The sequence below is a fragment of the Rhea americana genome, unplaced genomic scaffold (genome assembly GCF_003343005.1).
Source record: "Rhea americana isolate MKP2758 unplaced genomic scaffold, rheAme1 scaffold_52, whole genome shotgun sequence".
Taxonomy (NCBI): Eukaryota; Metazoa; Chordata; class Aves; order Rheiformes; family Rheidae; genus Rhea; species Rhea americana.
Window position 1 is genome coordinate 4,232,230 of NW_028186668.1, and position 15,714 is coordinate 4,247,943.

The 15,714-nt window shown below is 38.1% G+C and overlaps 1 protein-coding gene across 2 annotated transcripts in view; it reads left to right on the plus strand.

Moving 5' to 3' along the window:
- The window catches only part of COL4A2 (collagen type IV alpha 2 chain), a 141,954-nt gene that overhangs the window by 36,650 nt on the left and 89,590 nt on the right, over positions 1-15,714 (plus strand). For both annotated transcript variants that reach the window (XM_085318130.1, XM_085318131.1), the window contains exon 4: positions 5,240-5,320. In XM_085318130.1, the coding sequence (XP_085174256.1) occupies positions 5,240-5,320 (81 nt within the window). The remainder of the gene's footprint in view (positions 1-5,239; positions 5,321-15,714) is intronic.

Consider the following 15,714-nt stretch of genomic DNA (forward strand, 5'->3'; position numbering starts at 1 on the left):
TAACATAAGCAATATGGGACAAATTGTTTTGGGACAAAACTTTTGTGAGAAATCAAGAGAGTGAAAAAAGTTTTTGTATTGGGACACCCACATTTTATGTTTGCTATTTCACATGCATRAAAAAGAGAATGTGTTAGCACCAAGCAAATATGCAGCCTTTACAGACATAGCTGGCACTTTTATGTTTTCTCTTTGTGTTCAGGTCCCGTGAACCGTGAATCTTATATTCATTGCAGCACAGTGATCCAACGTTATTGAAGAGAGAGTTGGAAAATTCCCTCTTCTCCCTTTCCATTTATTTCTTTCCTTATTCCCCCTTCCCCATCCATTGCAGCCTACTTCATGGCCTGCTAGTTAAAGCACTCCCAAGGATAGGTACATGTTTGATTTCCTCAGTCAGAGAACTGAAATTCAGTCTCCCATTTCCTGCAAAACTGTTATAGGCAATGAATGGTGCAAGGGAAAGCTGCTCTACTAATTCCTCCTCCATCTCATCATCTTCTCCAGCTGTATTTTAAAAATCGAGGAGGTGTAACCATATTTTGTGGTAAGTCAGGTTCTGCAAGCTAGACGTACTTGTATGAGCCCCTGTGGATCTGTCTAAACTGCTAACTGAAATAGGGCAGACAGTGAATTTCAGCTCTTTGTCTGTTCTGGACTTCTCTGTCTTGGTCTCAAGATAAATCTGCTCTAGAGAAGGCTGGCTCTGACCAGCGTGGACGTGAGCTCATCTGTGCTGCTTGACGCCATGGCCAGGGATCTGTCTCTGGCTCTTAATATTTGGTAGTTTCTATTTAGCTGTARTGTCAAATGGACAGCAAGTTACTCTGCCTTGTTTTTAGACCCCAGAGTAATTCGCCTGGAATGCAGATGGCCAGGATGGCACATACGTGTGTGCATGGCCAGAGACAAAACRGYYSTGCMAGCTGTGCTAGAGGGGTTTATTATTAATATTATATTATTACACTTTATTATTTMTTATAAAGTGTATTTATTATAAAATGTGTTTATTACAAAATGTATTTATTAGTATATTTTTGCACGTCATTATTTTTTATTACATTATTGTAACAAAATCTTATAGCACTTAAGTGCTATTAAGTTGCAATTCTATTGCCTGTCTTCCTACACTTAGTATTCAGATACAATACCCTTTCCTACAAGTTTATCCCTTCTTTATCCCCTCTGATGCCAAGTCTTTCATGTACAGATGTAATGGAGAGTCCCATGGGCGGTCCATGGGGGGCTATGAAGGGGGGGCCCTGGGGACTTGGACCTGCAGGTCGACATCACTGCTGCTTGTAGGCATCCACACTGCTACCATACAAAAATCTCACTCCCCCTTCTTTTTTTTTCACTAGATTTAATACCCTGTTCCCCATTTTTTTCTTTTCATGAACCCACCTTTATGCCCGCAATGCATTTGCTTTTCTCCACCCAGACTTCTGCCAAATAAACAGCTCATCCCTTATTACTTTTTTTTATTGGTCCCAATTTTGTTACAATCATACTCAATGTCAGTATTTTTGACACTGTTACCCAGGGAAYTTTGGCCAACATTGTATTACTGATAGTTACCTAGGTGAGACCGCCTTGTATCCTAAATCTGCTTTCTGACCTGCAGATCATGTTGGTTTTATTTCATTGTATTATGTGCACTTTGGACAGGATTACCATGCTTTAGCCTTGACTTCTTTACCTAATTCTAATTCAGTAGTTTCTCATTTAATGCATGGACGGCTCTCACATAGCGGTGCAACAGTATAACCCGTTTTGTGCTCACATTATATCTCTGCCCTGGAGTGGTTTTCATCAYGCTCCTTGTTCCCATCAGAGGCCTGGTGTTGCAGCAGCACCTCTTCCTCACAGAGGAGTTCAGAGTAAAACCCTTGGTGTGGGATTCRTCTCACCTGAATCCAGGCACCTGCACTGTAGACACATACATCTGAACCAGTTACCCCAGGCTGTCTTTATAACCTGTGCCAGGAAAACTGACCATTCTAGGGTGTACTTTATCTCAAATATCTACAATACCTGTGATTAAATTCCCTGTATGGTTTATAACAGCAGGGCAGATGATGAACTGTAAATGTCTATATCACAGATACCTTAAATTAGATTATAAAAACCCYGTTTCTGGAGTCTGGCTAGATTTTGGAGCTGCTAATGATTAGCAGAATTTTGGATCACACAAAAATGAACAAGATCTGGATTTGGCTATTTAGTCAGTAGATAACCTCGGATTTGAGAAAGTTGCTGTCATTRCAGTTTAGTTGCACAGATCCTGGAATACCATTTTGCTGCAAACAATTTTCAAAATCTAACTCCATTTTTAATTCTAATCATTGCTGATTATGTTCTCATTTGATTTCCCTTCATATGAGTTGTGTGTCTGTGTGCATATAATTTTTTCATCAGAGTTTTACAAGGACCTTTAACAAATTTATTTTTAACCTTAAAAAGATCTTAAACTATAATGTTTTATACTGTAACCTCCTGTAATGTCTTATACTGGAACTTTCCTGTAATGTCAGATTAAATGACAATGCAATTATCTGCCTTCAAGAAATTATAAACAGGCATAGATGATAAAATGGAAGATGCTTCATGTGACTGATGGCTTCCAAAGTCCTCTCATTAGCAGTCAAATAATGAAGAAGCCAAAATCAGGCTATAAGGAGTGGCCAAATATGATCCAGAAAAGCTATTAACAGTGGTCTCGAATGTTTTCCCGTTAAGTTCCCTACCTTTGGAGAGATTTTCCTAATTTTATTCTTCATTATGTGATGAATCTATGTGCATAAAAGGGTATAAAATGAGAAAAGAAAAAAAAATACTTCCTAAAATTGTGGGAAAAAAAGAATTGTTTCTCCACATTAGCTGCTGATATTCTTACAACATACAAATTAAAATGTTGGATGATGGACAGCACACGAACAATAGACCTTGAACAACTTCCAGTCTAAATTAGTATTAGCAGCCTCCCTTTTTTYGCAAGTGCATGAATATCTTGCCATAATTCTGATTCATACTCTGTTTTCTCCTTAGGAACAGTTTACCAAATTTAGAGTCACTCTGCTAAGTAAGAAAGAAACTCCTTATTGTTCTCTTTATTGTTTTTTGCAGCAGGCATAATTGAAAATCCACATGATTAAATTATTGTATYTGTCAGTCTGTTACTGTTAGGCCAGGATATATTGTTATTTACAGCTCCAACAAAACAGTTCCAACCAAAACATTATGAACTTTAAAAATTCATAATGAATTTCTATTAATGGCTGCACTCCTTAATACACTGCTCCTTAGCAAAGGCCTTAGTCCTGCAAAGGAAAATGTTCACGCAGACATCTGTGTGGCATCCATGGAAATGAATAAATCTAATCTGGATTTCTGAAAAGGGGGGAAGGCAGGACCTCTGTGGAAATGAAAGAACATGAGAAAGAGATCCAAATTTCATCTGCAAATAGGTTAATAGGAAAGCAATGTGGAAATAGTAAGTTTATTTCTCTGCCAAGCTGTGTTTGTGACTGTCTGATCATTTAACTAACAGACAGACCAACCTGAACAAGTTCCTAGAGTTCAGAAGATGGCTTATTATTATTGGCTTATTATTATCTTGGCTTATTATTTCCTCTAAATACTAGCTTAACTTAAAGTACGGTTCAGAACAAGATGCAGAGCAATATTATGTCCATAAGATAATTTTCTGAATCAAACATCTAGCCTCTGAATAGCTGGGGGTATAGGTTCAGGTCTGTGGTCCTCTTTTATTGATGTGAAATGCCTATTCATTTCATTAAACATGGGAAGCAGGTATAAAGCTGAAACTAAAATATTTTAATATCTAAAACTATTGAATATGGAAATTAATCTTATGGCACAGCCATCAGCCTCTCATGACAAACATAAGAATTTATTTTGGTAACTTCCTATTTCTGCTTGCCRTAATATATTGAGAAGCAATTTTGTAAGTATAATCCAAAGGAGGATTTAGGCAATGCCTGTTGGGTATGGGCTTCATACCTTTTCTTCCTTCAGCTCACCCAGTGGAGTCCAAAGCCTGGAGTGGTGTTTCAGGTTCTTGACAGTGTAAAGAGAGACCTGGATACCTCAGAAATGTGATCCAGCAAGACTACATGTAATGCAGTTGAAAATTAGTGGCAGCACTGAGTGAGGAGCTGTGGCTCCAAGACATCCTTTCTCTAGCCTTCACTTCCACTAGACTTCAGTCCTTCTTTCTTTTCCTTGTAGATCTGTTAATTATTTGCTGAGGGGCAAAACAGATTCAGAAATAATAATGAAGAATCTCCCCCTCTTTCTTCCTCCTTTTCCAGATTACTTATTAGGCCACTGGGATACTCTTAAGGGTTTTAAACCCCTGAGCTTAGGTGGGCCACAGGCTGGTCTTCACTGTGTTACTAATTATTGAGTTACAGTTATGAAAGTTATACCACAGCCTGCACAGCATCTTCTTTTCTGGTCAGGTTTCTGAACAAAAGTGACGGTGGCTGCTCTGTTTTGTGCTGTCGGTGTGTGTTAGGTATATTTTGAGCTTGCCTGTTCAAGTCCATCCAAGGATTTGCATAATGTTGCATATTTTGTATTCATATACTTGCAGTCCAGGCTGAGGCAGTTCTGGACATGCAGAACAGATGTAACTGCAGTTGCCTACTTAATCTAGGTCTGAACTCTAGGTCAGAGTAGTTTGTTGGTAGCAAGTTTTAGGTGCCTCCAGGAGAGGCAGCCAGGAAAGGGGAGGAGTTTGGCTTGTGATTTTGAACATGATATCCAAGACTTCCTTTATGTCCTTCCATAAATATTTTAAAGTATATATTAACAATTTAGAGCATGCATAGAAGGATGCACTACATGGTGATACAGGACTTAGACTGTGTCCCCGAAGCAGCTGCATGTCTGTGGAAGGGATATCTGTTGCATATGTCAAAAAGATGTGTGAGATATATTGCTCAACATGAAGCTGCAAAATTTTGAAACTGTGGAGGGAAATTAATATAGTAACATTAAATTTCTTGATGTTTATCTCCAAAAACTGGAAAGCCATTCAGTGCTGCTACTTCTAAGCAAGACTTTAGGAGGTTTCACTTAGAGTTTTAGACCTGATCCAAGTTTTAGCTTGAGAAAACTCCCGGGGAGTCTGGGAATCAAAGCTTACTGTGGTGTGCCAGATACTGTAACTGATATCATTTAACTTTCTTTTTATGTATGTTATGATTTGCAGGGTGGAAAGACTTACACAGGACCATGTGGAGGAAGAGACTGCAGTGGAGGATGTCAATGTTTCCCTGAAAAGGGAGGCCGTGTAAGTAACGTTTTTTGCTATTCAAATGTTCTTTATGGTACTAGTTCAACACCATTTGTTGTAGGTGGACTTGCGTCAGACTGTGAGAGCTAAGGATGTTAAARTAATTATTCTTTTTCAGGAAAAGGTTTATTTCATCTTACACTTGTATGTAAGATTATACCTGTAGATTTGAAGCACTTGTTGATTTGAAGAAATACTTTGTTATGAAGTGTAGCACATTCTTCTGTTGAAGTTCACAGCTAAGAGACCTCACAGCCGTAGTGACCTGGTTATACCAGAATTCTAGGGACAAACATCCTTCTGTATTATATGCTGAAGTATCTCTGAATTGCATGGCAATGCTAAATAGATATAAACAAAATCACTCAGTAACCTTCTTGAAATACTTCTAAAGAAACAGTATCCAGTAAAAGATACCTGATACATGTGATGTCCGTTAAAGCACGCGGGAACCAGGCCTGCAAAACGTGAAATCCCCACTGGAAYGGAACTGCTTGTGACTTTGTGGTGTTAGGTTCTTGCTGTTACTCTTTTTTTCAGTTTTGGGGAATAGTGGGAGATGAGGCAGAGGAGRAGAGGTGGGGTGGGAGGGATTAGCCACCTGCCACAGAGAGCTCCAAATACTAGGCTGGTTCCTATCCTATATGGCTTAAAGCCCTGGCTGGAGGGATCCTTCTGTACAATTTGGTCTTCTGCAGCTGAGAGGATGATTCAGCCTTTTCCATCCACCCATCTCTAAGAATAGGTCTTGAAAGAGATGCAGCAGGTCATATGCTCTTTCTGCTATCGCAGCCCTCATGAGCTTGTTTAGTTCTCTGCCTTCCTTCTACACTGCACACTGCCAGGTCCGGTTCCCATCACATTCCTCAAGCTTGACTCCACGTCTGAGTGGAAGAAGAGGTGGAAGGAAAGGCACAGTGTAGGTGGGAGGCAGGGAACACTCTTATTTACAGCAGAAGTCCTGAGGTCTCTGTGGAAGTCAGATGATCCCTGGGTTACCATGCCATGAGCACTGTAATGGTTACATACTCCCATCCCCTGACCACGATCTGGTCATCGTCTGGTTTTCATTACAATAGGCTAATGGCAAACCAATGAAAATAAGACAAACAAACCCTCCGTTGAGACACATCTTCCAGTTGGGCTCTCTCCTGCTGTTATTGCCTCACCATGGCTATTTAGCACATTAAGTTTAGCAAGTGCCTCCTGCCATATCCCTCCAAGGGCACTGAAAGACAAAAGCTGTTGCTGTATGAAACAGGTTCAAGTCTGATATTACTAATGTCTTTTATCAGAGTTTGTTCTAAGAGCAAAGCATGGATGTACTTGTTCTGCTCTACAGTTGGTGAAAATAGTCATCTGTTGAAAAACTACCAATCTTGTAACTAAAGTATTTTTCATTTTCCTTAATGGCTGAATGAGCCTTATTTAACAAGCTGCTAAGTGTACAAGAGAGGAAGCAGCCAAGCAAAAGTAAATGCATAGGTTAGAAAAGCTGAAAATGTTGAACTATTCAAGTAGCTAATCAGTCTGGTGCCAGTGTCCTGTGATTTACTTAGTATCTGCATTAGGAGATAATGGCAGATTTTAAATGCTCACACTCCATTTTTCACTGATGTCAGAGAAGCAAGGTAACCTCAGTAACTAATCTCACTGGGCTCCCATTAAATAAATATATACTAAAAAAGAGAAAAAGAGGATGTTACAAAATAAAATTTGTATTTGTATTTTTCTAGTTGTGGTTTGTTGTGCAAAATATGAATATTGGCAAAAGTAATTTAAAGAATTTTATAACACTTCAAAAATTGTATTTTAATTCTGTGAAATTACATACCTCAGTCTGAGTCAGCGTACACTGCGTATATTTTGTGTCTGCTGGTCTCTTCAGATGTCACAACCTCCGTTAAACAGCTGGTTTAAGGAACAAGACTGGCCTTTAGAAACCAGTTACATTTGGCATAGCTTCTGGTCTCATGCTAATGCTCAATGGGAATATTTATTTTCACAAAACCTCTGTATAATCTGGCACGACACACATTTGCTGTTTGAGGTGACTCATTACATGCACAATAGACATATTGCATGCTTACGCTTGTGAGAATGCCTGAAGAAGTTTGCTAGAGCCTGCTTGTTCTGTGACTCTCTGTGTCAGATACAACAAACCTGTCACTTGGAGGGCATCCGGAATTCAGGTAAAAGAAGCGCTGTGAAAGTCTGCAGCCAGCTGTCAGCCCTACCACTCTGTGAAAAATTTACATTCTTTTCATAACAGATCTCTCAAAACCAGACAAACAAAAGCACTTTCTTTGGGCTGCTAATGAATGCATATCAGAAATTGTTGACTTATCTAAGTGCAGTGGCGCATTAAATACTATTGCAAATTATTAAAGTAGAAAACATCTGAAAAAAAATTCCTGCTTGTTATTTATATATGTTTCTACTTCATTTTTTGCTATTGTTTCAGTTCAATTCTTAAGATACAGCACTTAGAATAAAGATGTATTATTTGTTTTCTTCATCCAAGAGCATTTGTTTAAGTAAAGTGTTCTTTACAAACATTTCCCCTTGACGTCATCTGGGGGCTCCATGCTAGAGGCACAGAGGCACTGTCTGTCTACATACATGAGGATGCAGCTAGACTTTGGTTATTTGTGCCAGATGTATGACAGCTGGAAGCCCTGTGGTTCTGTCTTACACTGCTTTTGGTTTGTGACAGATAAAGTGAGGCACGAAGGCACAAAAAAGTTGAATCGTGTTTCATATAGACAGCTTCTAGGGACAGAAGACCACCTTGCACAAATTAGCACATGCACCCAGCAGGCCTGCTGGGAAGAATTATGGTATCACTTGACTGTGCTTTCATTTTTTTCTCCCCCTTTTTGGCTGGGCTTGGCCATGAAGCTTTCCCTGGGCTCAGAGTTAGATGGCAGCCAGTAGGGACAAGGAGAGGAAGCAGCAGAAGCTTCATTTGGCTCCTGCGACAGCAGAGGAGCAGCTGCAGCAAGGAGGCTCCAGCAGCCAACCTGTTAGCTCCTCCATCACATCAGAGCTGCTCCGGGGGCTTTGAAAGCACCTGGGAAAGGCACTTTCTGCTTCATTTCCATGAGGAAAACAGGTCTAATTTTAACATTAAGTGAATCACAAGGAAATGCTGATAACCACATTATGTAATTCACAACAAATGCCTAGCCAGTGTTCAAAGGAGTCTCTCTACAGGAATGTCTTTTTAGGGCCACACACCATCCTCTGGAAGTTACCACCTGCTCTGCCGCTTTTGAGTTTACACCTTTGGAACAAAGAAAAAAAGGGAACTTGAGTCATTTTTTTTCTAATTTCTAATGACACTCTAGTCTCTGTTCCTTTTCACTGCAGAGTAGCTATTTTACTTAAAACCTAGATGCATATTTACTGCTAGGTGGATACAAATACACAGTCTGTAAAGACCTAAACATACCTTGTGACTAATCAGGTGCTTCCAGCTGGGGCTACCRGTACTAAGCTCTGGGAACAGCTTCACAATTATCTGGCCGTTTTCACAGCTGGCAAAAAGCTCAGCCAAGTTGAAGTGAGAATAAAAATTCTTCCAAGAGTGTTCAAATCCAGATGAAAAGAAACTATGTGTATATAAACCTCCAGTGGAGGGCACAGGGTGAAAAGGGAGAAGGAAAAGAGCAACTCATTCTCTYGCTAAGAGACATGGGGAGAAAATGTTGTAAAAAGTACTAAGGTGCCTGAAAAATAGGGAAAGGAAATGAGAGAAGCATTGGCATTGTATTAAAATCCTACTTTGAATAAAATTGAGGCCTGTGAGTAAAGGAAAAATAAGGAAAAAACTTCTGGTTTCTTTCTTTTTCACATAAATGTTTATTGGAACTCTTAAATATTTTAGATTTAAAGCTCTTTGCAARCCATATATTGGGCAGGGTAGACTATATATACCTTTGAAATTTGTAAAAAAAATAATGCACTTATGTAGGAAATGATAAATCCTTTCAGTACAATGACCAACTGTTCAGTCTATTGAAGTTTTACCTCACTTCATAATCAACCTAGAAGGCTTTGTAGAAAGTGGAAGTGAATAGAAATCTTTGTGATCTCTCTGTAGAGTGAGAAAATGCATTCTATTGAAATCTCACTTTGTACTTTCTGTCTGAATCGAGCATCTAACAGTCCTTSAGCCATTTAGCTATTGTTTTTGTAAGGGTCTGGAATAATGGAAACTGTGAAATGAAAAGACAGTTTCATGTCCCCATAAAGGCCATTTTGTTCACTAAAACTCTTTTACAGAAGTTTTGTCTTGCCTTCACTAGTGCACGCAAGCTGGGGATAAGCTGTTACCAATTCACTTATAATCCTTTACCTGCTTTGGGGTGCTATGCTATAGTGAAATCTAGTGTCTGAACTTTACTTATAAATGCTTTGTGTATAAGTTTGGGTCTTAACACATGGACTGTATCTGGAAGATGTTTTTCTCTATACTTTAAAAAGAAACAATAAAATATAACACTTAAATATTCTAAGGTCACTTCCATTCTTGTATCTTCAGGGAAATGTATAAATTCAATAAAAACATTTTGTAAACTGCTAAGTGGAGTAATTCTTGAACTTTGCCATTAACTTCTTTGTAACTCTCAGTTAGGGTAAGTGGAGATATCTGATGAGATTTGTTATTTTACCTTATTTTTACAAAATAAGAAATATCTTCTCATGTTAGACCAGTAGCTCATCTATCCCACTACTATTTCTCCGACAGTGGCAGTAGGAGAGGTGGTTTGCAGGGGGCATTTCCCTATTTATATRTTCCTTCAGTACCCGTGTTGGAGCTGCTCTCCATAAACTTGTCTAATCCTTTTCTGAACCTGCTGTTACTCTCTGTCTTCACAACCTCCTGTGGCAGCGAGTGCACTACTCATACTGTAAGGATTGCTATCCAGTCTCCCTCCATTTTTCATTGAGTACCCTGTATTACTAGTGCTGTAAGGTTTGGGAAAGAACAGTGCTGCATTTACCTTGTGCACTATTTCCGTATGTTTGTATGCTTCAATAATATCCTGTCTCAGCTTTCTCCCTTTCAAAATAAAGAGCCCCAGTCTTTCTAGCCTTGGAAGGTTGCACTCCCTCCTTTAACCCCTCCACTCTTCTCCATCCCTTCTGTGAGAAACCAGAACTGYGCACAGCACTTAGGATTATGGGTGTACCAAGATCTTAATAGCAAATTGACACTCACTGTTTTCTTCYCAGTATCACTCCCAATGACCCTTGAAGCTTGTCTACCCACAGAGCTTTGTGAGGTTCTTCTTGAGTTCCCCATCAGCATGGCACCTGACAAGCTGAAAGAGGTTGGTATCATCTACAAACATGGATGTTTCACTATTCAGTTCTTTCTCTAGGTCACTAATGGAAATCTTTACTGAAGCCATTTGCAGCACCCATCTCCGAGATTCCCCAGTGGTGTTGCCTCTCCATTGTGAAAAGTGACCATCAAGCCCTACTCTTTTCTCCCTAGCCTTTAACCAGTCCTTCAGTCCATAAAAAAACCTCTTCTGCAACCCCAAGAAAATTTATTTTACAACCTTTGGTGCCAAATTTTGTGAAAAGCATTTTGAAAATCCACATATATTATGGCTACTAGGTTCTTGGCCAGCAGTTCTGCAATTTCATACTTCAGTTCCTTCAGAAATCTCAGGTGATGGCCACCCACTCCTGATCACTTATTAACATCTACCCCATCTATTTTATCTAATACTTCCAGTATATTTATCTGAAATTAATCTGGCTCAAAGAGTAGCTTGAATTTGGGACTATCTCAAACATCTTCAGCAGTAAAGACCTGTTCTTTGCTATGCCCTTATCATCCCTGTATGCGCCTTTTAAACCTTGGTCATCCTGTGATACTGCTGCTTCCCTAGATGGCTTCTTGCATGCCTTTAAAGAACTTTTTACTATCAACTTGAGGATCTTTTGTAAGATGTACATATTCTTTYTTAGTCATTCTGGTTTTCATTTACACAGGATATGTTGTTTTTTATGGACTTTCCTGTTCATTTCAGTAATGTTGGTCTTTTTCCCTCCAATAGCCATCATTAGCCTTTTTAAGGAGCTATTTTTTATTGGACTTTTTAATTTCTTTTTTTTTGAGATGTGACACACAGTTTATCAGGGCTTTTAATATAGTGGTTTTGAAAATCATCCAGGTTCCTTTAGGCTTCTTGCCTTTTGGACTGCATTTTGGGGTTTTTACTATTTGTCTCATTCTTGTGTAGTTCTCCTTGAAAATAAACATTCTTATGATGTATTTGTTTGGCCCTCTCCATCCCACTACAATACTAAGTTCAATGGTATTGTGAAAGTATTACAGAGTAGTTTTCCATTAATACCTCTGGAACTAGGTCCCCTGCAACATGCAAGACTCAATCCAGGGAGGTGTCTTTTCTTGTGGGTTCCAGGACTCATTGTTCTAAGAAGCAGTAATTTTTTTGTGTCAAAAAAATTTATATTCATATCTCAGCTGGATGAGGCTTTGTGCCTGGTAGTTGAAATTTGCCACTTTTCATACCGGTCGTAGTTTTGCAGCTTCTCTAATTTCACAGAACATTTCCTGATTGGTATGATAAACTGAGAGTCCTAAGTACAAATGCAGTACTACCTTTGTGTTACTTCCACCCACAAAGATTCTCTGATGTTCCCCTTTGCCCCTAGTATTTTCTTCTGTTATGCTTTGTATTATCCTTCATATGCTGCGCCTTTCCCCTGCCTGTACCTCTTCCTCTATCGTTGGCTGTAAAATTGACAACCTCTCCACACTGTATTCCCCATATTAGCCTCCTTCCATCTGCTATATCAGAGTTGTCATTTGTTGCCAAGGAACTGAGTTCCCTTATCCTGTTTTTTAAGTCTCTAGCATCGGTGTGGACGCACTTACAAGTTTTGCTCGTTCTCTATTGCAAGTGCCAGTCAACTGACATTGTAAATGGTCGTTTACATTTCCTATTTATTGCTTTTATGCTGTTTATTTCCTTGCCTGTTCAGAGACATATTGAACATTAGCCATGTCTCTCTCACAAACTGCTTGAGTCTGAACCAGGTGCTCTTCCACCCCTGTCAGTTTTTCCCCTGTTTCTAATTTAACTGTTTTCCTGTGACCTTTTTAATCAGCAGCCTGATTCCATTTTGACTGGAGTCCAGTCCATTCTTCTTAAGAAAATTTTTCTTATTCCAGAGAGTTTTCTCAGACTTCTGTCTCCCATACAGCAGACTTGAGTATTTCAGTACTGTACCTCAGGATCACTGATCACACAGTCAAGTCTGGTATGGTATGTTGAGATTTCTATTTTTTCTTGGGCTAGTCAAGATAATACTGGAAATCAGCTTACTGGTGACTGTAAAAGAAAGGGAAAAAGAGTATCACCAAAAAATGTGTTTAGTAGTGTGAAACTAAATTCTGCTCTCAGCTACAAGAGTTCAGTTTCCTTTTACATGCACATATTTGAAGATACAGTTTCAAATGTATGCTTTTATTTATGTTTATCCTTTTAAAACACTGCCATATAAGGCCTTACCAGCATACCTAAATCCCAGGCTCTTGACATTGTTCCATAGTCTTCTAAATCTTGGACTTAAGGTTTAATTACATGAACTGTTAGCAGCAAGTAGGCTCTTAATCTCTAGAATAAGGTACCAAAGGCAAGCAGGATTCAGGTTTGCTTGATATAGCTTGACTTGAATCAATCTGAAAGTTAATGTCTGGTTTTTGACCTAATACTGTATTTACTCAAAATTGCTTAACCTGGGCTGCAGTCACTATCAGCTAATTGCTGTTCTTTAGTACAGTTGCTCCGACATTTTTTTAAGTGAAATATGCATGTTTCCTTTTCTTTTTTAACTCTGTTTATAAATGTTTATTCAACATTGGAGATCTTTTTGAACTGGTGGAAAGAGGTTAGATAACTTTCCCATGAAAGAGAAATAGTGAATCCTCCTTCCTTAGTTCATTCTACATAAAATTTGAGATTTGGGAACAGTCAGTGGAAGGTTACCTTGGGAAGATGTTTCAGACAAAAAAAAAGGCAAAATGTTTGAGAAAAACGGGATTGTTTTGACACATGCAGAAATATGCTGCTTAAAATTTTCATGACAAAAACCACATTTACATCTGTAAATATTCAAAACATTTTAAATGATTTTAAAAGGTTAAATAAAACTGAAATTAAATCTGTCTTTCAAATCAAAGAAAATATTGAAAGTAATCAAAAATAATTTTTTTGACTTTCTTCTCTTTTCTTTAATATTCTTTTGCAGAGTGTTTCAGCTTCAGCCAGATTGAAAACACTGTTTGATTCCTAAAGTAAATTTTAAAAATTATATACCTGTAATCTAAAGAGCTATGGTATTACTAAGCATGCCCCTTGCTGACAGTCTGCACTCCCTGTCTTCTTTTCAGCTCTGATAGCTAAATTCCTCTAAAACACCTTCAAATCGACAGCAGAGGAGAAAAAGAATGCTACTTGACTGAAAAGTGGTCAAAAATATGCATCCACCTTTTTACTCCCATTTTCAACTTCATCTTTTAAAACTTTCAGATATTCACTTAAATTATGTCCAGCAAAATAGCTATCAAGGCACAGCATTCATACAGATGTACTTTTTCTCTGAAATCAGTTGACTTAGGTCAAAACTATGCAGATACTTCTCCCACGAGCTTGTCTCAAAGAGCTTTGCAGTCTCAACCCAGTGTGACGAGAGAACAGTGCAGGGGTGTTGGTCAAAGCTTAAGAAGTAGTATAATCAATCAAAATGCATACCAAGGTTGTGTCTTAATCAAAACTCAGACTGAAATAAATGTCCTGGATTAAGTCTRTTTGCAGTGTGGATTCAGCTCTTGTTGTATTTGAAATGACACCACTTGATGCCTTTTGCATTAGTGACATAGTCCATTGATCTCTGGTCTTGTTATAAACAAGAAAACAATACTCCGAGTAGTTTGTTAATAAGTTTAGAAGATATTTCACTGATAGTTTAGGAGTTTATTTTGAGGACGGCATTTTTAAAAGCAAAATGGCCATCTGCATATTACAAATTTGAATGAGAGAGAAAAAAAGGAAGATGTAATACACTTTGCTGGTGTAGGAAAAGAAATGAAGAATCATTTTACCCCAAAGATAAAATAAAACTTATTTAACTGTAGTGAAGAAATAACAGAAAYGAAAATTTTGAAAAGCTAGTTGTCCTGTCAGATATGAGCAATAGAAAGCAGTCTTGATCACAAAGTTGGATAAGATTCAGTCACTGAAATTAGAATAAGAAACCTCTGGATATTATTCACAATTATTTAAAAATATTACTGTAATGAAACAGCATATAACAATTATGAAACAGTAAAAACTGTATGAAATGCAAAACTGAACCAGCAAATTAATTTTTTCCTTATCTTCCATCATGAAATACTGAAAGTATATTTTACCTTTTTTAGAAAATAAGTACATGCATTCTGTACATATCTGTAAGTTTTTCATTCTATCTGTAGAGCACGGTACATTCTCTTGTATCATTGATATTTTTGTTTTTCACACATGAATTATGCTTCATTATGGATGTTAAATGTGCTGTCTGAATTGTTTTAGGACACATGTATTGTCTGTTTGGTTAAACCATCAGGCTTTGACTTCTGACATTCAAGGATTGCTCAGATGGTGCAATTACTGCACAGAAATATTTTTTTGTACTTTTGGCCAAGTTTTGCAATTTCTGCTTACTGTGAATAGTAGTTTAAAGAACATTCAGCCTGTGGATGATAGCCTTTCTGTGTAACTGGCTAGTCCGCACAGGCCTCTGAGGGGGATAAACTAGGTCAGCTTTTAGCTCTTAAATTACACTCCAGAGAGTGTAAATGGTTTCTCATGACATGTGTCCAGGGCTTTACAAGTTTCTCAAATGGTGCTTGTTTCTATTTTCTATGTTTTTGTCACATGGGACCAAGTAACATATTGACCCATTTTCCTTTTGTCTAATTTGGTAAGTATTAAAATATTAATGGAATCCTTTGAGTCTGACCTTGATTGATCAGGAATGTGGGAATGGCCAAACTGTCATAATRCACAGTATCTGTCTAGGCAGATTAATCCCACTCTCAGTATTTTCTCATTGACACTTAAGAGAGAAAATGTTCCATATTTACTTCAATTTAAATGTATGTAAATATTCTAAATACTTTCCAATGCCTTTGCATAATGAAGAGGGCGTATAAATGCCTCCATTACATAGATCTGAGAAAAGGATGGTGAGCATTAAAATATCCTACAATCACATATTCACAGTGGAAGTATGCAGAATGATCATGAAGGAAGCTTCTCTGTTCTACACATGCAGGATGGTTCTAGACAATGAATAACCTG